At 45.9% G+C, this 21,362-nt stretch overlaps 1 protein-coding gene across 3 annotated transcripts in view; it reads right to left on the bottom strand.

Annotated features, from left to right (window-relative positions):
* Positions 1–7,773: 7,773 nt before the first annotated feature.
* The window catches only part of LOC146716732 (uncharacterized), a 31,626-nt gene continuing 18,037 nt past the window's right edge, over positions 7,774–21,362 (bottom strand). For 2 of the 3 annotated variants that reach the window (XM_085467810.1, XM_085467835.1), the window contains one exon: positions 17,682–19,264. In XM_085467810.1, the coding sequence (XP_085323936.1) occupies positions 19,063–19,264 (202 nt within the window). In that variant the 3' untranslated portion in view covers positions 17,682–19,062. Of the gene's footprint in view, positions 8,559–17,681; positions 19,265–21,362 lie in introns of those variants that run through there. The other variant, XM_085467816.1, reaches the window with a different exon arrangement.

The raw sequence follows: 21,362 nt of genomic DNA, 5'->3' as shown, positions 1-21,362 counted from the left end.
CTACTCAAGAGGAAAATGGCCCTGGTTGGCACAATTCGCCAAAACAAGCCTGAGCTTCCACCTCATTTGCTCCAGGCAAAAGAGAGAGAGATCTTCTCCTCCATCTTCGCTTTTACAAACACCCACACACTTGTGTCTTACATCCCCCGACGGGGCAAGAATGTGCTGCTACTAAGCACAAAACACCGCTGCCCAGACGTGAGCAAAGAAGGGAAGAGAAAGCCTGTAATAATCGAAGATTACAACAAATGCAAAGGAGGTGTCGACAACCTTGATATGGTAGGTGTCATTACGAACCAGTTATGCATATATTTATTCATTCTTGCTCATATTCATGTCTAATATATATGTATGTTTTATGCTTCTTTTTTTGTTAGGTTGTTGGCACCTACTCCTGCAGGAGGAGAACAAATTATTGGCCACTGGCCCTCTTCCACAACGTCCTTGATGTTTCACTTTACAATGCCTACGTCCTGTGGACATCAATCGAGTCATCCTGGCCGAAGCAGAAAGGACACAGACGGAGGCTCTTCATTGAAGAAGTGGGAGAAATGCTGGTGAACCCACACATAGCAAAGAGAGAGCGCCTTCCTCGCTCATCAGCCGCTGCAGCAGTAGTCACAAATCTGACTGCAGCGGCTTCATGGACCGCTCCCATCATTCAATTTAAGGGCAGGAGGCAGTGCGAATTTTGCAAAGACAAAAGAAGAGTTGTCAACACCTGCTGCAAATGTGAGAAGTATACATGCAAGGACCACAGTCTGTCCATTTGTAACGACTGTGCCGTCTGAGCAGGACTCTCACACCCAGACACATACTACCTCTCTCCCTGTCTGTCTCTCTCCCCATCCCCAACAACATAAATGTTCATGTTTATCTTTCTAAAATAAATGTTTTTCTAGTTCAAACTGAGCTTGTAATTTTATTTACGTTAGCAAGGTAATAAACATTTAGTGTGGAAAAAGTGAAAAACATCATATACCATTATAGGTTATGATTATTACATTTACTGTGCCCCTGCAAAAAAAATAATGATGAATCAAAATCAACCTTGGTGCCAATCTAAAGGCCTAATTATAATAGCAGTGAAATCTTTCTCGAAATGTATTTTATGGAAAAAATTTTATTTTTTAAAAATAAAGGTTAAAAAATGCCAAACACGCTACGGAGAAGCAAGACAGTCATAAGAGTTAGTTGTCAATACCGGCCACCAGAAGCTGTTTTTGATACGGGCGGTTGCCCGGGGCGGCATCGTGGTGAGGGGCGGCATCACCGGCACCGGCAAAAAAAAATGCTCGCACTCATGCTGCCCCGACGTCATGCCAGCGCATAGCGGGGATGTCACAGGCACCGATCGGTTTTCTATCGCCCATTTGCTGGGAGTAAGGGCGCCCTCCGTTTGCGAGGTGCGCCTGCTGCTTGCGGCTCAGGGAGGAGAGGGCGGGGCGGCGGGGGATTCTCTGAGTGGCTGGGGCAGCGTCTAATAACCAACTCGCAAAATAAAAGAAAATAAAAACAAAACAACAAACACGAAAACACCAGACATCATGATACAGACTTATAATTTGCACCGATGTTTTTTTCGAAATTCTATACGCGAAAAGTGAGAAGCGAGCAACAGATGCAGGTAAGCAGATGTGTGATTGGATGATGGCAGGTCATCCTGAAACAATCAGAATCAGAATACTTTATTAATCCCTAAGGAAATAATGTGGGTTACAGTTGCTCCAAGAAGAAATGGTAAAAATAGCAACAGTAACAGACTAAACTCCAAACATTATGTTACAGATGTTAATATTAATTAGTCATTGTCAGTTGTTGATTTATCATGTTTGTCCCGTGTGTAGCAAGTGAAAATAAAATAAACAATAAAGACCAAGGTCAATCAAATGGACCAATACGGTAAGGCCGCGATGACCCATTTGGTAAAGTAAATCCGTTGGGCATCTTTGCCAGGTTGGGCACCTGTGCTCAGATGATTCAGTGCAAAAAATATATATAATTTTTTACACTGGCTGAAAAGCTGCGATTTGATTGGCTGATTCTATGTTACACCTATATGCGAAGGACCCCGCGGGGACATGATAGATTACAGTCACTGAAGTAATTCAGCAGGAAAAGGACAGACGCACAGACTAGATTGCATGACATCACTGATATCCCTCTCAGGCTCAAATTAAACTTTTCGTTGGTAATGCACAACCAAGTCCAGCAGTGGTACTTCTGAGTAAAAAAAACTAATAAAATATGTATGTGGGGTAATCAGGGTGTTCGTTTTTTAACTGTTGCAAATCGGCAACGCCTGCCTGGAGAGGGATATAAACGGTTATATCTACAGAAATTGTAAGTCAGGATATGTGACACTTCACAATCTATGCACTGTGATCCTGAACATGCATCGGTGTAACTTTGTGCTGAACATTGGGGGGGGGGGGGGGGTTAAGATCTCTGTCTAAATAAATAAATCTGGGTAAATTCCCAGATGATTAAACATGCAACTATTTTGTTGGTAATAACTGAAATGAGTAAAGAAAATCAACAGCCTATTTATGTAAGATAAGATAATTTTATTGAAGAGGTTATATTGGTTGGGTCTGATTATTTGGAGGAAGACCTCTTACACTTAAGTCAAAGTCAAAGTGCTGTTTTGAACAAAGGATTTGAGCTGCATAATAGCTAATAGAAAACATTTAACATGCCAACAGTTGAGCATACAGATGCAGCCCCAAAAGTTCCCAACATAAGTTATTAATTTCCCAGCATAGGTAACGATGCAGATTATTTCAAATATCATCCTCCAAAAGTGCTTGTGTGAAGAAAAATTGCCCTGCTCCCTGCAAAGGTAGGGGTGGGTAGGGTGTGCTGCTTGGCAGCTCAGTTATGGTACTGTTGGGTGGAAATGAGCCAGGTACAGCGTGTGGTGGTGGTGCACATGCATAGATGTGCCCACCATGGTGTGGTGGCAGGTTGAAAGGTTGTGGTGGTGGATGCATGACTTGTCTTAGCAGTAAAAATCCATCTGCAACTGAACTTGTCTCTCAAGAGTGACTTATAATTTACTGTGATGTTCAGAAGCTCGCCTCTCAGATGTCTCCATCATATCCAGAATTCTTTTCTTCATCTGTATGTCCACCTCTGCAACATTACGCAAATGTGTTTCAGTTGAAAGTCTTCTTTCAAGTCTGTCCTGTCTGTGGCCCTTGAGTTTTGCCTTGACAAAAGGTAGAATAAAACAATGAAAAACTAATTAACCACAATAAATGTTAAAAATAAATCAGTGGTGGAATACCAAGATTAATATTTACTTAAGTGCTACACTTAAATATTTTAGGTTAAGTGTTCTCTTTTCCTATACTTTTAACTCTACAACATTCTTGAGGTAGGGATTCAACACCAACACAGTTACACTGCAGATTCAGATGAATATAAATCTGTCATTATGATGACTTCGTGTAGGTTAAGCTACACAGTAGTTAAAGAAATGAAGCCGAGCTGTATCATTACTAGGTCAAACCTAAAGGTGCTAAAGGCATCTATAATTGGGCTACTGAAATACAGTAGGGCATTCGTTTATACATGTATGGTAGGCTAACCTTATTTCCCCTGACAAGTCTCCCAGTCCACGTTTTCTTGTTTTGTTTTTTTTGCTGTTTCATATTCCAGTGTGATATTGAGGAATAATTCCACCTCACTGTCTGTCACATGTACGACTCAGTTCTGCTTCTATGCGATGTCTTATCGGATTTTGTGCTTTTTTACCAAAATGTGCTATTTGGCTATACTGACTCTAGTAGGAAAGACTCGAATGCTTTTAAGTTCTCAAGTAAGAAGCCAAACTTTTTATATTTGTTGTTATTGTTCTTAAGAAATAAAGTTGGAAGTAAAAAAAAGTTCCACCGTCTTTGTTTATGCTTTCCCGCCCTGGCTTCAAGACTTCCGATTGGCCAACATTTCTGCAAGGTTAGGATTATATCGCCACCTGTTGCTTTGGCGTGCTCATTACAGCGTTTGCCTTTGTTTTTGTTTTGTTAGAGGGGGGGGTTACGCGTGGACTGAGATATTTTTCTCAAAACTTCACGTGTGGACGGGATTTTTTTTTTTTAAAAACGAATACGGAAAATCTCTGTTTTCAAAAATACCCGTGTACGTGTGGACGTAGCCTAAACAGTAGAGATGTTTGTAGCTTTACGTTAGCTGGACTGACCGGAAGCAGGGTCCATGCGTCACGACTAACCGGATAGAGTTTTGAATCGGTTTAGTCCTGCACGTGCTGGCAAAAGGGAAGGCAAGAGAAACGATCTCCTGGCCGCATAAGGAAATCTATTTAAATATCCGTGATATCCAGTCATCATGAACTCTGAGTACGAGGATAGCTCCGCGTTATCCCCCGTGGAATCTGGGGACGAGGAGGAAGAGGTATCGGAGGCAGAAACAGAGCAGCTGGGGTCCAGTTCCGACTCGGATGAAGATGAAAGCGAAGAGAAAATTGATGAAGCAGCAGCGGCCGGAGATGAAAACGGAGAGAAAATTGATGAAGCAGCATGGACGTCAAAAAATGGAAAAATATCTTGGTCTCCCACAAACGCTGAGACGTTCCGCTACATCCCAGCAGCCACTGGTCTGACCCCGGGACCTACACGCTATGCCACTCTCCGAATCGTTGACCCCATATCCAGCTTCGCGCTGTTTCTAACGGATGAGATCGTGAAGCATATTGTGTCCATGACAAACCTGCATGGGAATCGCAAAATTCCCGGCTGGCGAGATATAGACGCAGAGGAGTTTCGGGCTTATGTGGGGCTGCTCGTTTTGTCCGGTGTTTACAGGTCAAAACACGAATCAACGAAGAGCCTCTGGAGTGAAAAATGGGGACGGAGCATTTTCCGGGCTACGATGTCCGAGAACAGGTTTCACCACATCAGCAGAGCACTGCGGTTCGATGATAAGCTATCCCGCCCCCAACGCCATGTTGACAAGATGGCTCCCTTCCGCAAAGTCTGGAATATGTGGACGCACCGCCTGGAGATGCTGTTCAGCCCAGACAGAGATCTCTGTGTGGATGAACAACTCGTCGCGTTCAAAGGCAGGTGTAGCTTCAGGCAGTACATGCCAAAGAAGCCGGCCAAATATGGTATCAAGATTTGGGCAGCCTGTGATGTCAAAACATCCTACGCATGGAGACTGCAGGTGTACACGGGCAAAGCAGCTCCAGATCGTGTTGAAGTCAACCAGGGGATGAGGGTGGTCCTGGACATGACAGAGGGGCTCCAGGGACACGTCGTCACCTGTGATAATTTTTTCACTTCCTGTGCACTGGCAGATGAGCTACTCAAGAGGAAAATGGCCCTGGTTGGCACAATTCGCCAAAACAAGCCTGAGCTTCCACCTCATTTGCTCCAGGCAAAAAAGAGAGAGATCTTCTCCTCCATCTTCGCTTTTACAAACACCCACACACTTGTGTCTTACATCCCCCGACGGGGCAAGAATGTGCTGCTACTAAGCACAAAACACCGCCGCCCAGACGTGAGCAAAGAAGGGAAGAGAAAGCCTGTAATAATCGAAGATTACAACAAATGCAAAGGAGGTGTCGACAACCTTGATATGGTAGGTGTCATTACGAACCAGTTATGCATATATTTATTCATTCTTGCTCATATTCATGTCTAATATATATGTATGTTTTATGCTTCTTTTTTTGTTAGGTTGTTGGCACCTACTCCTGCAGGAGGAGAACAAATTACTGGCCACTGGCCCTCTTCCACAACGTCCTTGATGTTTCACTTTACAATGCCTACGTCCTGTGGACATCAATCGAGTCATCCTGGCCGAAGCAGAAAGGACACAGACGGAGGCTCTTCATTGAAGAAGTGGGAGAAATGCTGGTGAACCCACACATAGCAAAGAGAGGGCACCTTCCTCGCTCATCAGCCGCTGCAGCAGTAGTCACAAATCTGACTACTGCTGCAGCGGCTACAGGCCACTCTCCCATCATTAAATGTAAGAGCAGGAGGCAGTGCGAACTTTGCAAAGACAAAAGAAGAGTTTTCAACACCTGCTGCAAATGTGAGAAGCATACATGCAAGGACCACAGTGTGTCCATTTGTAACGACTGTGCCGTCTGAGCAGGACTCTCACACCCAGACACATACTACCTCTCTCCCTGTCTGTCTCTCTCCCCATCCCCAACAACATAAATGTTCATGTTTATCTTTCTAAAATAAATGTTTTTCTAGTTCAAACTGAGCTTGTAATTTTATTTACGTTAGCAAGGTAATAAACATTTAGTGTGGAAAAAGTGAAAAACATCATATACCATTATAGGTTATGATTATTACATTTACTGTGCCCCTGCAAAAAACATAATGATGAATCAAAATCAACCTTGGTGCCAATCTAAAGGCCTAATTATAATAGCAGTGAAATCTTTCTCGAAATGTATTTTATGGAAAAAAATTTATTTTTTAAAAATAAAGGTTAAAAAATGCCAAACACGCTACGGAGAAGCAAGACAGTCATAAGAGTTAGTTGTCAATACCGGCCACCAGAAGCTGTTTTTGATACGGGCAGTTGCCCGGGGCGGCATCGTGGTGAGGGGCGGCATCACCGGCACCGGCAAAAAAAAATGCTCGCACTCATGCTGCCCCGACGTCATGCCAGCGCATAGCGGGGATGTCACAGGCACCGATCGGTTTTCTATCGCCCATTTGCTGGGAGTAAGGGCGCCCTCCGTTTGCGAGGTGCGCCTGCTGCTTGCGGCTCAGGGAGGAGAGGGCGGGGCGGCGGGGGATTCTCTGAGTGGCTGGGGCAGCGTCTAATAACCAACTCGCAAAATAAAAGAAAATAAAAACAAAACAACAAACACGAAAACACCAGACATCATGATACAGACTTATAATTTGCACCGATGTTTTTTTCGAAATTCTATACGCGAAAAGTGAGAAGCGAGCAACAGATGCAGGTAAGCAGATGTGTGATTGGATGATGGCAGGTCATCCTGAAACAATCAGAATCAGAATACTTTATTAATCCCTAAGGAAATAATGTGGGTTACAGTTGCTCCAAGAAGAAATGGTAAAAATAGCAACAGTAACAGACTAAACTCCAAACATTATGTTACAGATGTTAATATTAATTAGTCATTGTCAGTTGTTGATTTATCATGTTTGTCCCGTGTGTAGCAAGTGAAAATAAAATAAACAATAAAGACCAAGGTCAATCAAATGGACCAATACGGTAAGGCCGCGATGACCCATTTGGTAAAGTAAATCCGTTGGGCATCTTTGCCAGGTTGGGCACCTGTGCTCAGATGACTCAGTGCAAAAAATATATATAATTTTTTACACTGGCTGAAAAGCTGCGATTTGATTGGCTGATTCTATGTTACACCTATATGCGAAGGACCCCGCGGGGACATGATAGATTACAGTCACTGAAGTAATTCAGCAGGAAAAGGACAGACACACAGACTAGATTGCATGACATCACTGATATCCCTCTCAGGCTCAAATTAAACTTTTCGTTGGTAATGCACAACCAAGTCCAGCAGTGGTACTTCTGAGTAAAAAAAACTAATAAAATATGTATGTGGGGTAATCAGGGTGTTCGTTTTTTAACTGTTGCAAATCGGCAACGCCTGCCTGGAGAGGGATATAAACGGTTATATCTACAGAAATTGTAAGTCAGGATATGTGACACTTCACAATCTATGCACTGTGATCCTGAACATGCATCGGTGTAACTTTGTGCTGAACATTGGGGGGGGGGGGGGGGGGGGGGGGGGGGGGGGTTAAGATCTCTGTCTAAATAAATAAATCTGGGTAAATTCCCAGATGATTAAACATGCAACTATTTTGTTGGTAATAACTGAAATGAGTAAAGAAAATCAACAGCCTATTTATGTAAGATAAGATAATTTTATTGAAGAGGTTATATTGGTTGGGTCTGATTATTTGGAGGAAGACCTCTTACACTTAAGTCAAAGTCAAAGTGCTGTTTTGAACAAAGGATTTGAGCTGCATAATAGCTAATAGAAAACATTTAACATGCCAACAGTTGAGCATACAGATGCAGCCCCAAAAGTTCCCAACATAAGTTATTAATTTCCCAGCATAGGTAACGATGCAGATTATTTCAAATATCATCCTCCAAAAGTGCTTGTGTGAAGAAAAATTGCCCTGCTCCCTGCAAAGGTAGGGGTGGGTAGGGTGTGCTGCTTGGCAGCTCAGTTATGGTACTGTTGGGTGGAAATGAGCCAGGTACAGCGTGTGGTGGTGGTGCACATGCATAGATGTGCCCACCATGGTGTGGTGGCAGGTTGAAAGGTTGTGGTGGTGGATGCATGACTTGTCTTAGCAGTAAAAATCCATCTGCAACTGAACTTGTCTCTCAAGAGTGACTTATAATTTACTGTGATGTTCAGAAGCTCGCCTCTCAGATGTCTCCATCATATCCAGAATTCTTTTCTTCATCTGTATGTCCACCTCTGCAACATTACGCAAATGTGTTTCAGTTGAAAGTCTTCTTTCAAGTCTGTCCTGTCTGTGGCCCTTGAGTTTTGCCTTGACAAAAGGTAGAATAAAACAATGAAAAACTAATTAACCACAATAAATGTTAAAAATAAATCAGTGGTGGAATACCAAGATTAATATTTACTTAAGTGCTACACTTAAATATTTTAGGTTAAGTGTTCTCTTTTCCTATACTTTTAACTCTACAACATTCTTGAGGTAGGGATTCAACACCAACACAGTTACACTGCAGATTCAGATGAATATAAATCTGTCATTATGATGACTTCGTGTAGGTTAAGCTACACAGTAGTTAAAGAAATGAAGCCGAGCTGTATCATTACTAGGTCAAACCTAAAGGTGCTAAAGGCATCTATAATTGGGCTACTGAAATACAGTAGGGCATTCGTTTATACATGTATGGTAGGCTAACCTTATTTCCCCTGACAAGTCTCCCAGTCCACGTTTTCTTGTTTTGTTTTTTTTGCTGTTTCATATTCCAGTGTGATATTGAGGAATAATTCCACCTCACTGTCTGTCACATGTACGACTCAGTTCTGCTTCTATGTGATGTCTTATCGGATTTTGTGCTTTTTTACCTAAATGTGCTATTTGGCTATACTGACTCTAGTAGGAAAGACTCGAATGCTTTTTAGTTCTCAAGTAAGAAGCCAAACTTTTTCACCTTCAGGAAAGAAGTTGAACTCTATGTGAATACAATCCTTTCTTCTCACACCAAAAAACCTTTAAAAACCATCTATTTGTAATATGTTTAATGTCTTTGTTTGATTATTCAATGTCTCGCACCCCTCTCTTTTCTTTGCAGTACCGCTGCACATTCTCTGTTTGATGTTTTATATTTGTTATTATTGTTCTGACTCACTACTAATTTTTATAAATTCTTCTGGAAGGACCTAAGAACTTTATTGTTTGATGCATTAAAGGAATGGATAGAGAAAAAAGATCTGATGCCAAGCATGAAACAAGGGTTGATAACCCTGATCCCTAAATCGGGTAAGGATAAAAGAATTTTAGACAATTTAAGACCCATCACCTTACTAAACACTGACTATAAGATCCTGTCTGGAGCTGTAGCTGAGAGGCTAAAGAAAGGCATCTCAAACATTATCAGTGAAACACAATCAGGTTTTTTGAAAGGAAGACTAATGCATAACAATATTAGGCTGGTTTTGGACCTCCTTGAGTACAGTGAAATAATCCAAGAGAGAGGATACATCTTGTTCTTGGATTTTTACAAAGCATTTGACTCAGTTGAACATACGTTCATATTTAAAACTCTGCAGTCTTTTGGTTTTGGAGAGGAATTTATCAATGTTATAGAGATGCTATATAATGACATTAACAGCTCTGTTTTGCTATAACATGGTACATGTTCAAGGTTTGAGGTTAATAGAGGGATAAGGCAGGGATGTAGCAGCTCACCACTTCTGTTCCTCATGGTTGCTGAGCTGTTGTCTATTTTGATTAAAAACAGTCACATTGACGGGTTAACTGTGATGGGTGAACAGATAATAATCAGTCAGCTGGCAGATGATACCACCCTGTTTTTAAAAAATGAGGACCAGATTCCTTTAGCCTTAGAGGTGATCAACCACTTCTCCAAAGCTTCTGGCCTACAGCTGAATATTAATAAATGCGAAATTCTAGCTCTGCACGAGTGTCCCCTGCAAGCAATAAATAATATACAGATCAAAAAAGAGGTGAAGTATCTGGGCATTGTAATTTGCAAGGATAAGACATCAACAGAAAATAAGAATATCTGTGCCAATATAGAAAAGTGTAAGTCTATTTTAAACAGGTGGCTGCAAATGGACATAACTCTGTTTGGGAGAATCTTGCTAACCAAAATGGACAGTCTGTCCAGACTAATCTATCCAGCCTTTTCTCTGCCCATATCTCCAAAACTAATTAAATCTATATATAATCTTGGGTGGAATAGACTTTTTGTTACGTTGTGACTTTGCAGTTCGTTACATGTTAAACTCTCAGGTTTCCATCAGCAGGTCCTTCTCTACTGGAAATTAATCTATAAACATAACTTTATTCCTCACAATACCCTATATGGAACAACAGGTATATCCGTTTGTGTAGGAAATCTGTGTACATGGATGAATGGAGATCTAAAGGGATTTGGGCTGTAGCTCATTTTATGGATGATAATGGGGTCTTATTAATACATGAGACGTTTTGTGAGAAATTTGATGTAAGATGTACTGCTAAGAGATATAAATCCCTAGTGAAAGCCATCCCAGTCCCTTTGAGATCAATGATAAAAGAAGATATTGTGCACTCTAAAATTTCTCCTGGACTGAGGCAGCTCTGCATAGCTGGAGTTGAATTTGGTGACAGCAGGTTTACAAACAAAGTGATCAGGAATATTTTGATAAATGAAATTTGCCCAAATCCGGTTAAAAGAAATTATATCCTTAAAGAATTTGAGACCATGGAGGTTAAGGCGATAAGAAAAAAGTATATTTCACTTCCTCTTTCTCCTAAAGTAAAAGAGGTTCACTTTAAAATCATAAATGAGGTTTATCCAACCAATGAATTCTTAAGACGGAAATTTAACGTAGATGTGAACGCATGCATATTTTGTGAAAATGATATTGAAAGTCTGGATCACTTGTTTTTCAACTGTGAATCAGTGCACTCCTTCTGGACTGACATGTGGAGCTGGCTACAGTCCAGGAGAATTCAGTTACCGCATTTGACGGTGACAGTAATAAAATTTGGAATATTTGCTGAGAATGCAGATTTTGACCTGTTGATTAGGACGTTTTTGTTAATGGGAAAATTTTTTATTCACAAATGCAGATACTTAAAAGCTAAACCATGTATAAACAGATGGCTGAATGACTTTAAACTCTGGGCTAAATTGCTGAAACTTGTGAATAACATGAAAGCCCATAAACTTGTTGTCAAAAGAGCTTGCAAAGAAAAGCGTCTGGACTTCTTTAAGTTACTTGAAGACGTTTCAGCTCTCATCCGAGAAGCTTCTTCAGTTCTAAGATCAAATGGTGGAGAGTCCCAGATTGACCTTAGAACTGAAGAAGCTTCTCGGATGAGAGGTGAAACGTCTTCAAGTAACTTAAAGAAGTCCAGACGCTTTTCTTTGCAAGCTCCTTTGACTACGATGACCTGGATGACTGAGAACCTTCACAGACATAAACTTGTTGTTTTATTTAACGAGTTTAATCTATGTTAAAAAAAAAAGAAACCTCCCTATTTTGTAATCATGACTGCCCTTTTTTGCTCATGTTATTGTAACGTTCGCAAGAACCAGATGGTTGGATCTCAGTTTGTCCGTTTATTCGGTAACACAGGCCGTTAACTCTGGGGAGAGTGCACTCGTACAACCCCTCACTTCAGCCCCGCACAGTCACACAACAACAAGGACCCCCTCCCCTTCCTGCACACATTAACTCCCTTTTTCCTGCAGCACAACCAAACATGTATCTTAAAGAAATAACAACAGTGTGCAGAGATAACCAACATGTCACTGTAAAATAACATTTAACCATCGTTACACTGCCCCCCCAGCAATAAGTTCCTCGTCCCCGAGGGAACAACACAGTCTCTGAGGCGTAGTTGCCTACGTTCCCTCCTTGACCTCCTGAGCCCCTGGGGTGTACACGGAGCTTCGGGGCTTTGAGGTGAAGAGTCCGAGGGAGGGGAACGCAGCTCTGGCCGGGGGCCCCTCTGAGCAGGGTCATGGGAGCTCTGTACACGTCCCTCAGGGAAGGAGGGGAGGGACTGCCCTCTGTAGGGGGCCATCCGGTCTCTGTGCAGCGCCACTTTCCTCCCTCTAGGAGGCAACTGCACCCTGTAAACAACTTCCCCCACTCGCTCCAGGACGCTGCAGGGCCCCACCCAGCTGCTATCCAGTTTAGGACACCGTCCTTTCTTCTTTTTGCTGTAGACCCACACCAGCTCCCTAGCACGGAAGTGCCTCCCCTTAGTGGTGATGTCATAATTCCTCTTTTGGCGCAGGCCTGCCTTCGCCAGCTGCTCCCGGGCGTAGGAATGTGCAGAATCCAGCCGGTCCTGCAGATTCCTTGCGTAGTCCCGGCCTGGTGGTGCCTCTGGCGCATCCGGGGGCTTCCCAAAAGCCAACTCTGCAGGAGTTCTCAGCTCTCTCCCTAACATGAGCAGGGCAGGCGTACATTGGGTGGAGTCTTGCACTGCCGACCTGTAGGCCATGAGGATAAGGGGAAAATGGTAGTCCCAGTCCCGTTGGTGTTCTGAGGTAAGGATGGCTAGCTGCTGGGCCAGCGTCCTGTTAAACCTTTCCACCAGTCCATTGCTTTGGGGGTGAAGTGGGGTGGTGCGGGTTTTCTTAGTCCCAAGGCGTTCACACATGGCAGCAAATGCCTTGGACTCAAAGTTACGCCCCTGGTCACTGTGGAGGGTCTCTGCTGTTCCAAAGCGGCTGAACATCCCCTCCACTAATACATCAGCGACAGTCTCAGCCTCCTGATCTGGGATGGCATATGCTTCCAGCCACTTGGTAAAATAGTCCATGGCCACAAGGACATAGCGGTTTCCTCTGTCTGTGCGAGGAAATGGGCCCATGACGTCCACAGCTACTCGCTCCATTGGGGCTCCTGCTGGTTGCTGCTGAAGCTGCGCCCGGGACTGGTCCTGTGGCCCTTTGTGCGAGGAACATGCATCACAGCTGCGGCAAAAGTCCTCCACATCCCTCCACTGCTGACCCCAGTAGTAGCCCTGGCGGAGGCGGCGGAGGGTCTTGGAGACCCCAAAGTGGCCGGAGCCAGCGCTCCCATGGCAGGCTTCCAGCACAGCTGACCTCAGCGACCTTGGCACCACAACCTGCCACCTCTCCTCCCCTGTGGCAGGATCCTTCCAAGCACGCTCCTACACCCCCTCCTTCAGCCTGAGAGCTGCAAACTTGGCCCACAGCCCCCTGGTACAGATGGAAAACCCAGTGACCACTCCCAAAGGGGTTGCTCCTCCCTCTCCAGCCACTGCAGGACTGGCAGCAGGTCAGTGTCTTGTTCGTGCCGTGCCCTCCACTCCACTGCATCCACCACCAGAAGAGCCCTGCAGGCGAGCTGTGTTGCTCCGTCTATTGTTGTAAGTTCCCGCTCTATCTCATCTCGCTTCTCACAGTAACGGCAGCCAGCTGCAGCACATGGGCGGCGAGAGAGGGCGTCTGCGTTAGAATGGTGCGTCCCTGCTCTGTGTTCCACAGTGAAATTGAAGGCTTGGAGCTCCTCCAGCCAGCGAGCCACCTGTCCCTCTGGCTCCCTGAAAGACATCAGCCACTGGAGGGCAGCATGATCAGTTCTGATAACAAATGATGTGCCACACAGGTAGTACTTAAAGTGTCTCACCCCTGCCACCACGGCCAGCAGCTCTCGTCGTGTGAGACAGTAGCGCCACTCACTCCTGTTCAGGACCCGGCTGAAGTACGCCACCACCTTCTCACCTTCCGGCCCAACCTGCGACAACACAGCTCCCAGCCCCACATTACTTGCGTCAGTGTCCAGGACAAAAGGCAGGGTGGGGTCAGGGGGGGCAAGGACTGGGGACTCTGTCAGCGATCTGCGGAGGGTGTTGAATGCCTGCTGACAGTCCAGATGAAGTTGTGGTCCTTCTGCAGCAGGCGGAAGAGGGGTGCAGCTATAGAGGAAAAGCCCTTCACAAACCTCCTGTAATAAGACGCCAGTCCTAGGACGCTTTTGAGCTGTTATGGTCTGCTGGTGTGGGCCACTCAGTAATGGTGTGAATTTTTTCCTCCAAAGTGCTGATTGCCTCATGACCCAGCTTGTGGCCCAGAAACTCCACCTCCCTCCTCATGAAGTGGCACTTGTCGGGATGCAGCTTCAGGCCTGCAGCCGCTACCCTCCCCAACACTTGTCTCAGGGCATCCAGGGCAGCATCAAAGGAGCTCCCGTGTACTAGAAGATCATCCAGGTAAACCAGACACCGTTGCTGTGGGACGCCAGCCAGCACACTGTCCATAAGCCTCTCGAAGGTAGCAGGAGCGTTGCAAAGACCAAAGCTCAGGACTTTGAACTGCCATAGTCCCCTGTTAGTGCAGAAGGCTGTCTTCGGTCTGGATTCAGGGGCCAGTGGCATCTGCCAGTAGCCACTCCGCAGGTCCAGGGTGGAGAACCAGGAGGATCCAGCTACTAAATTGAGAGACTCATCAATCCTGGGAAGGGGGTAAGAGTCCTTTTTCGTCACTTTGTTGAGTGGTCTGTAGTCCACACAGAAACGCATCCTTGGGCTTTTTTTCTTAGGCACCATCACCACAGCGGAGGCCCACGGGCTATCAGATGGCTCTATGATGCCCGCCTTCATCATTTCACACAACTCTCTGTCAGCAGCCTCCTCATGAGCCAGGGGCAGGCGGCGGGGGCGCACTTTAATAGGCTGGGCATCCCCGGTCTCAATGACGTGCTCTACCAAGTGTGTCAAGCCAACATCACTTTCTTTCAGGGCAAAAATGTCACTAAACTCTCTTAGTACCTGCCATAGACTCTCTTGCTGCTGTGGAGTCAGCCCCTCACAGTTCTTTGACCAGATGCTCCTCACTGCTGAGAGCCTCTCCTCCTCCCCCGCTTGCTGTTCTGCTGGCGGGTCTGCGGGGGTCTCCGAGGTGGAGGTGGACGCCGCGGCAGATGCTGGGCAGACCGGGGGAGGAATAAGCTGCACCTTCTTCCCATCAGGGAGTATGAGGAAGCCTTTGCCTAAGTCCAGTACACCACCAATGGCTCGCAAAAAATCCAGCCCAATGGTAAATGGCCTGTATTTATATAGCGCTTTACATATCCAGTCATCCACCCATTCACACACACATTCACACACTGGTGATGGCAAGCTACATTGTAGCCACAGCCACCCTGGGGCGCACTGACAGAGGCGAGGCTGCCGGACACTGGCGCCATCGGGCCCTCTGACCACCACCAGCCCAAGGATGCAGGCATCCTGCACGTCAGCCACCCAGGCAGCATAAGGCACACCGAAGTCCCCAACCTTAAACTGGAACACTCCCCTCCCTCTAATTGGGGCCAGATCACCGGTCACAGTCTTAAGTCGCACATTAGTTGGTTGCACAGCAGCTCTGGTTGGGACGACATCGGGTCGGACCAGCGTTGCATTGGACCCCGTGTCCAGAAGGGCCGTAGAGGACACCCCCGCAATCATCACTGGAACATGGCAAAAGTCGCCAACCTGGGTCCAGCCCACAGCGATGACCGCACCAGGTGGAAATGGCGGTGGTGTGGGGATGTCGATCTCCCTGGCCCGTGTACTCCCACCTACACGGGCCCTTGAGCGTTTCCCTGAACCGCTGCAAGCTTGGGGCACTGCCTGATGAGGTGTCCGACTTGTCCACATCCCCAGCAGCTCTGTGGTCGGCGGCGTGGTCCAGCCCGAGGGGAAGGCGAATGCCGAGAAGCCGTCTGAACCAAACTGCTCAGGCCCGCTGGCATCTCCATCTGCTCCACAGGTGCTGACATAGCCCTCACCACATGTGTCATCAGCGCCCCCAGAGGATCCTGCAAGCATCTCCCTCTCCAACGCTAGCTCCAGGGCTGCACTTAGTGTGGCCGGTCGAGCAAGCTGAGTTTGCATACGGAGCTCTTTAGGGCTCAGGGCCTGCAGGAACTGGTCCCGAGCTAACTCCGCCTGCACTGATGGTGGCATGCTGTCATACGCCCTCCGGCAAAGACACTCGACTTCATGGGCCAAAATGCGAAGGGGCTCTCCTGGCAATCTGCGTCTGTTGTGGAACTCTGACCTCAGCAGCACTGGTTGGTTATACTGCCCGAAACGTCTCTGAAGTGCCCCAACCAGAGCATCATAATCTCCCCTTTGTTCCTCGGTCAGCAGCAGCAGGCATGCAGCTGCATCCTCACACAGGCACAAAGCCAATTGGAAAGCTTTATGTTCCTCAGACAGTGCAATAAACACTTCCCATGGCGTCTTGCCGCTGAACTTAGGCGTTTTTATATTCGCCGCAGCTTGCTGGGCGCCGCCATGCTTGTTTACATCACGTGACGGTGCGCCAAGCGAGGTCGACTCCCTCCCACCGGAATCGCGGCGACTGTGCGAAAAGTTCCCGAAAAAATCCAGGCTCAGCAGACAGCCGCATCGCTGTTTCCCTCACTCTATGGGCAGGCGAGCGCGGGCGAACCTCCCTCTCCTCCGTCTCCTTCTTAATCTTGTCCGGCAACATCCTCGTGTCTCATGACGGTCAGCGTCGCCAGCAACAGGGTGTCGGGCGTTTTCTGCGTTTTTTTTTTTTCTTCACTTCTGACACCAGTGTAACGTTCGCAAGAACCAGACGGTTGGATCTCATTTTGTCCGTTTATTCGGTAACACAGGCAAACGGGCCGTTAACTCCGGGAAGAGTGCCCTCGTACAACCCCTCACTTCAGCCCCGCACAGTCACACAACAACAAGGACCCCCCTCCCCTTCCTGCACACATTAACTCCCTTTTTCCTGCAGCACAACCAAACATGTATCTTAAAGAAATAACAACAGTGTGCAGAGATAACCAACATGTCACTGTAAAATAACATTTAACCATTGTTACACTATTTTTTGCCTTTGGTTCAAATCCTTCAATGACTGTTCTTTCTTTTTGTACTAACTCTTTCAGTTCCACCGTCTTTGTTTATGCTTTCCCGCCCTGGCTTCAAGACTTCGGATTGGCCAACATTTCTGCAAGGTTAGGATTATATCGCCACCTGTTGCTTTGGCATGCTCCTTACAGCATTTGCCTTTGTTTTTGTTTGTTTGGAGGGGGGGTTACACGTGGACTGAGATATTTTTCTCAAAACTGCACGTGTGGATGGGATTTTTAAAAAAAAAAAACGAAAACGGAAAATCTCTGTTTTCAAAAATACCAGTCTAAGGCTACGTCCACATGTACCCGGGTAATTTTTAAAACGCAGATTTTTCTATTTTCTTTACACCCTCGCCCACACGTAAATGCCGTTTTTGGTCACTGAAAACTGAGATTTTTAAAAACTCTGGCCAGGGTGGATATTTTTGAAAGGTGTGCGCCTTTTTTGACGTCACACAGTGTTATTGTTTCAGTGAAATGAATTTCGACAATACTGTTACTGTTACTTGTACTCTCTGCAGTGTTTATATGCTTACATATAACCAAAATCAAATCAAATCAAATCACTTTTATTGTCACATCACATGTGCAGGTACATTGGTACAGCATATATGAGTGAAATTCTTGTGTGCGAGCTTCACAAGCAACAGAGTTGTGCAAAATACAATAATGTAAACAAGCAAAATACAAGAATGGCTACATCTGAAACTAATAAATATATGTACAATATATAATAGTATATGCATTTCTGGATGTGTATACTAAATATTTTTCTGTGTGTGTGTGTGTGTACACATATTTTACAAATTAAATAGAGTAAACAATAAATAAAATATATAAAATATACAAAGTGAGACATGTGCAAAACAGTGGCATTACTGTACAGTATGGAGTGCATAATGTTAAAGTTCCAGTAGTGAAGCTGAGGTGTCTATAACGTGTTCAGCAGTCTGATGGCCTGGTGGAAGAAGCTGTCTCTCAGTCTGCTGGTACGGGACCGGATGCTGCAGAACCTCCTTCCTGATGGAAGCAGTCTGAACAGTTTATGGCTGGGGTGACTGGAGTCCTTGATGATCCTCCCCGCTTTCCTCAGGCACCGCTTCCTGTAGATGTCTTGGAGGGAGGGAAGCTCACCTCCAATTATCCGTTCAGAGCACCGCACTACTCGCTGGAGAGCTTTGCAGTTGTAGGCGGTGCTGTTGCCATACCAGGTGGTGATGCATCCAGTGAGGATGCTCTCAATGGCACAGTGATAGAAGGTCCTGAGGAATCTTTTCAGTCTCCTGAGAAAGAAGAGGCGCTGCTGCACCTTCTTCACTGTTTTGTTTGTGTGTACTGACCACGTAAGATCCTCAGCCAGATGTACACCAAGGAACCGGAAGCTGCTCACTCTCTCCACAGCAGCGCCGTTGATGGTGATGGGGGTGTGTACTTCTCTGCACCTCCGGAAGTCCACTATCAACTCCTTTGTCTTTGCGACGTTGAGGGTGAGATGGTTGTCTTGACACCAGTGGGTCAGGGCGCTGACCTCCTCCCTGTAAGCCGTCTCATCACCGTTGGTGATAAGACCCACCACTGTAGTGTCGTCCGCAAACTTCACAATGATGTTGGAGCTGTTAGTGGCTGTGCAGTCGTAGGTGTAGAGTGAGTACAGGAGAGGGCTCAGTACACACCCCTGTGGAGCACCAGTGTTCAGTGTGATGGGGGATGAGGTGATGCTGCCCAGTCTGACCACCTGGCGTCTGTCAGACAGGAAGCTAAGGATCCAGCTGCAGAGGGAGCTGCTCAGTCCTAGATCCTGCAGTTTCCTGTCCAGCTTCGAGGGAACGATGGTATTGAATGCTGAGCTGTAATCTACAAACAGCATTCTCACATACGTGTCTCTCTTCTCCAGGTGTGACAGGGCAGTGTGTAGTGTCAGGGCTATGGCATCATCAGTGGTCCTGTTGTGGCGGTATGCAAACTGTAGAGGGTCCAGTCAGTCGGGTAGTGCAGAGCAGATGAAGTCCCTGACCAGCTTCTCGAAGCATTTGCTTACGATGGGGGTCAGGGCTACAGGTCGCCAGTCGTTCAATGAGGAGATGGTGGAGGATTTGGGTACAGAGACGATGGTGGCCATTTTGAAGCAGGCTGGGACTACAGACAGAGAGAGGGAAAGGTTGAAGACACATATACACACACAGTTACTGTCCCGTAACACAGCGGTCCCCAACCTTTTTTGTGCCACGGACCGGTTTATGCCCGACAATATTTTCACGGACCGGCCTTTAAGGTGTCGCGGATAAACACAACAAAATAAAACTAGTACCGGTACCAAAAAAAAGAAGATTTATTCATAACACACGTGAAAAGACCCAGGAAAACCGAGTAAACGATAAGAATGATAACAAAATAACGCTGAAGACCAATTAAAAACCCTGAAAACTATACATTTCACACCTGAGCCTCGACTCTCGCGGCCCGGTACCAAACGACTCACGGACCGGTACCGGTCCGAGGCCCGGGGGTTGGGGACGCTGCCTTAACACATATGACTGGGTTCTGCTTCTATGCCCCAGCTTTGTTTACTTTTTCCCGCCGAGGCTTCTAGACTTCTGATTGGCCAACATTTCTACACGGTTAGGACTACATCGCCACCTGTTGGTTTGGCATGTTCCTAGCAGCGTTTTCCTTCATTTCTGCCTTCACGTGTGGACGGGATTATTTTTTAAAACGAAAACGGAAAATCTCAGTTTTTAAAAATACCCGTGTACGTGTGGACGTAGCCTAAACAGTAGAGATGTTTGTAGCTTTACGTTAGCTGGACTGACCGGAAGCAGGGTCCATGCGTGACGACTAACCGGATAGAGTTTTGAATCGGTTTAGTCCTGCATGTGCTGCCAAAAGGGAATTCAAGAGAAACGATCTCCTGGCCGCATAAGGAAATCTATTTAAATATCCGTGATATCCAGTGAAGAGAAAATCTCCGTCCCGGTTTCCCTCCAAGGCGTGAGCACCGATAAGCAGAGTTTTGTCCTTTCCTTATAAGATTCCTAATTATTCAAAGTAACGCTCAAGTATGCTGTTCAGCTGGGTTAGTTACAGCGCCGGGAGTAGCTTGGGAGAACAAGGAAACACAGACTGCTTCAGGTTGCCTTCCCAAACCAACTCAAAGGTTTATTCAGTACAAAACAGCTTATATAGAGGAAAAAAAGGTTCGTGTGTCAGCAGGTTCTCAGTTCAAACCGGTACAGACCAAATAAGGAAACGTCTTCCTGCCTTGTGAGCAGAGAAGTATCCTTTGTATAGTTCAGCTTCAGTTACAATTTATGGTCATCCCAGCAAAATACACTCCTAGACATAGAATACAGAGTTCTTTCATTAGTGAATTCTGAAACAAACCACCTGGCCTTTAACAAGCTCTTTTCTAAAAGATAAGGAAGGGAGGATGGGAGTAAGGAAGTGGTCTCGTCTCTGTGGTATTTTCGACCTTGGGGTATCAGCCTGTGATTCTTACACATCAATTCTTGGGTCAGAGAGAAAGAGAAAAACAACTAGTAAATGGGCCTTATTGAGTAACAGTTTTCCTGTATAATATCACAATAAAACAATATCCTGTAAATGCTACCATGGTATCAAAATATCACAACAGTCAGTCATCATGAACTCTGAGTACGAGGATAGCTCCGCGTTATCCCCCGTGGAATCTGGGGAAGAGGAGGAAGAGGAGGAGGTATCGGAGGCAGAAACAGAGCAGCTGGGGTCCAGTTCCGACTCAGATGAAGATGAAAGCGAAGAGAAAATTGATGAAGCAGCAGCGGCCGGAGATGAAAACGGAGAGAAAATTGATGAAGCAGCATGGACGTCAAAAAATGGAAAAATATCTTGGTCTCCCACAAACGCTGAGACGTTCCGCTACATCCCAGCAGCCACTGGTCTGACCCCGGGACCTACACGCTATGCCACTCTCCGAATCGTTGACCCCATATCCAGCTTCGCGCTGTTTCTAACGGATGAGATCGTGAAGCATATTGTGTCCATGACAAACCTGCATGGGAATCGCAAAATTCCCGGCTGGCGAGATATAGACGCAGAGGAGTTTCGGGCTTATGTGGGGCTGCTCGTTTTGTCCGGTGTTTACAGGTCAAAACACGAATCAACGAAGAGCCTCTGGAGTGAAAAATGGGGACGGAGCATTTTCCGGGCTACGATGTCCGAGAACAGGTTTCAGAACATCAGCAGAGCACTGCGGTTC

Source organism: Copadichromis virginalis, linkage group LG2 (genome assembly GCF_057382275.1).
Source record: "Copadichromis virginalis isolate Kocher_CV1m ecotype Utaka linkage group LG2, C_Virginalis_male_GT1.1, whole genome shotgun sequence".
Taxonomy (NCBI): domain Eukaryota; kingdom Metazoa; phylum Chordata; class Actinopteri; order Cichliformes; family Cichlidae; genus Copadichromis; species Copadichromis virginalis.
Note: the sequence above shows the minus strand (reverse complement) of the source record. Positions and strands in the feature narration are given on the sequence as shown.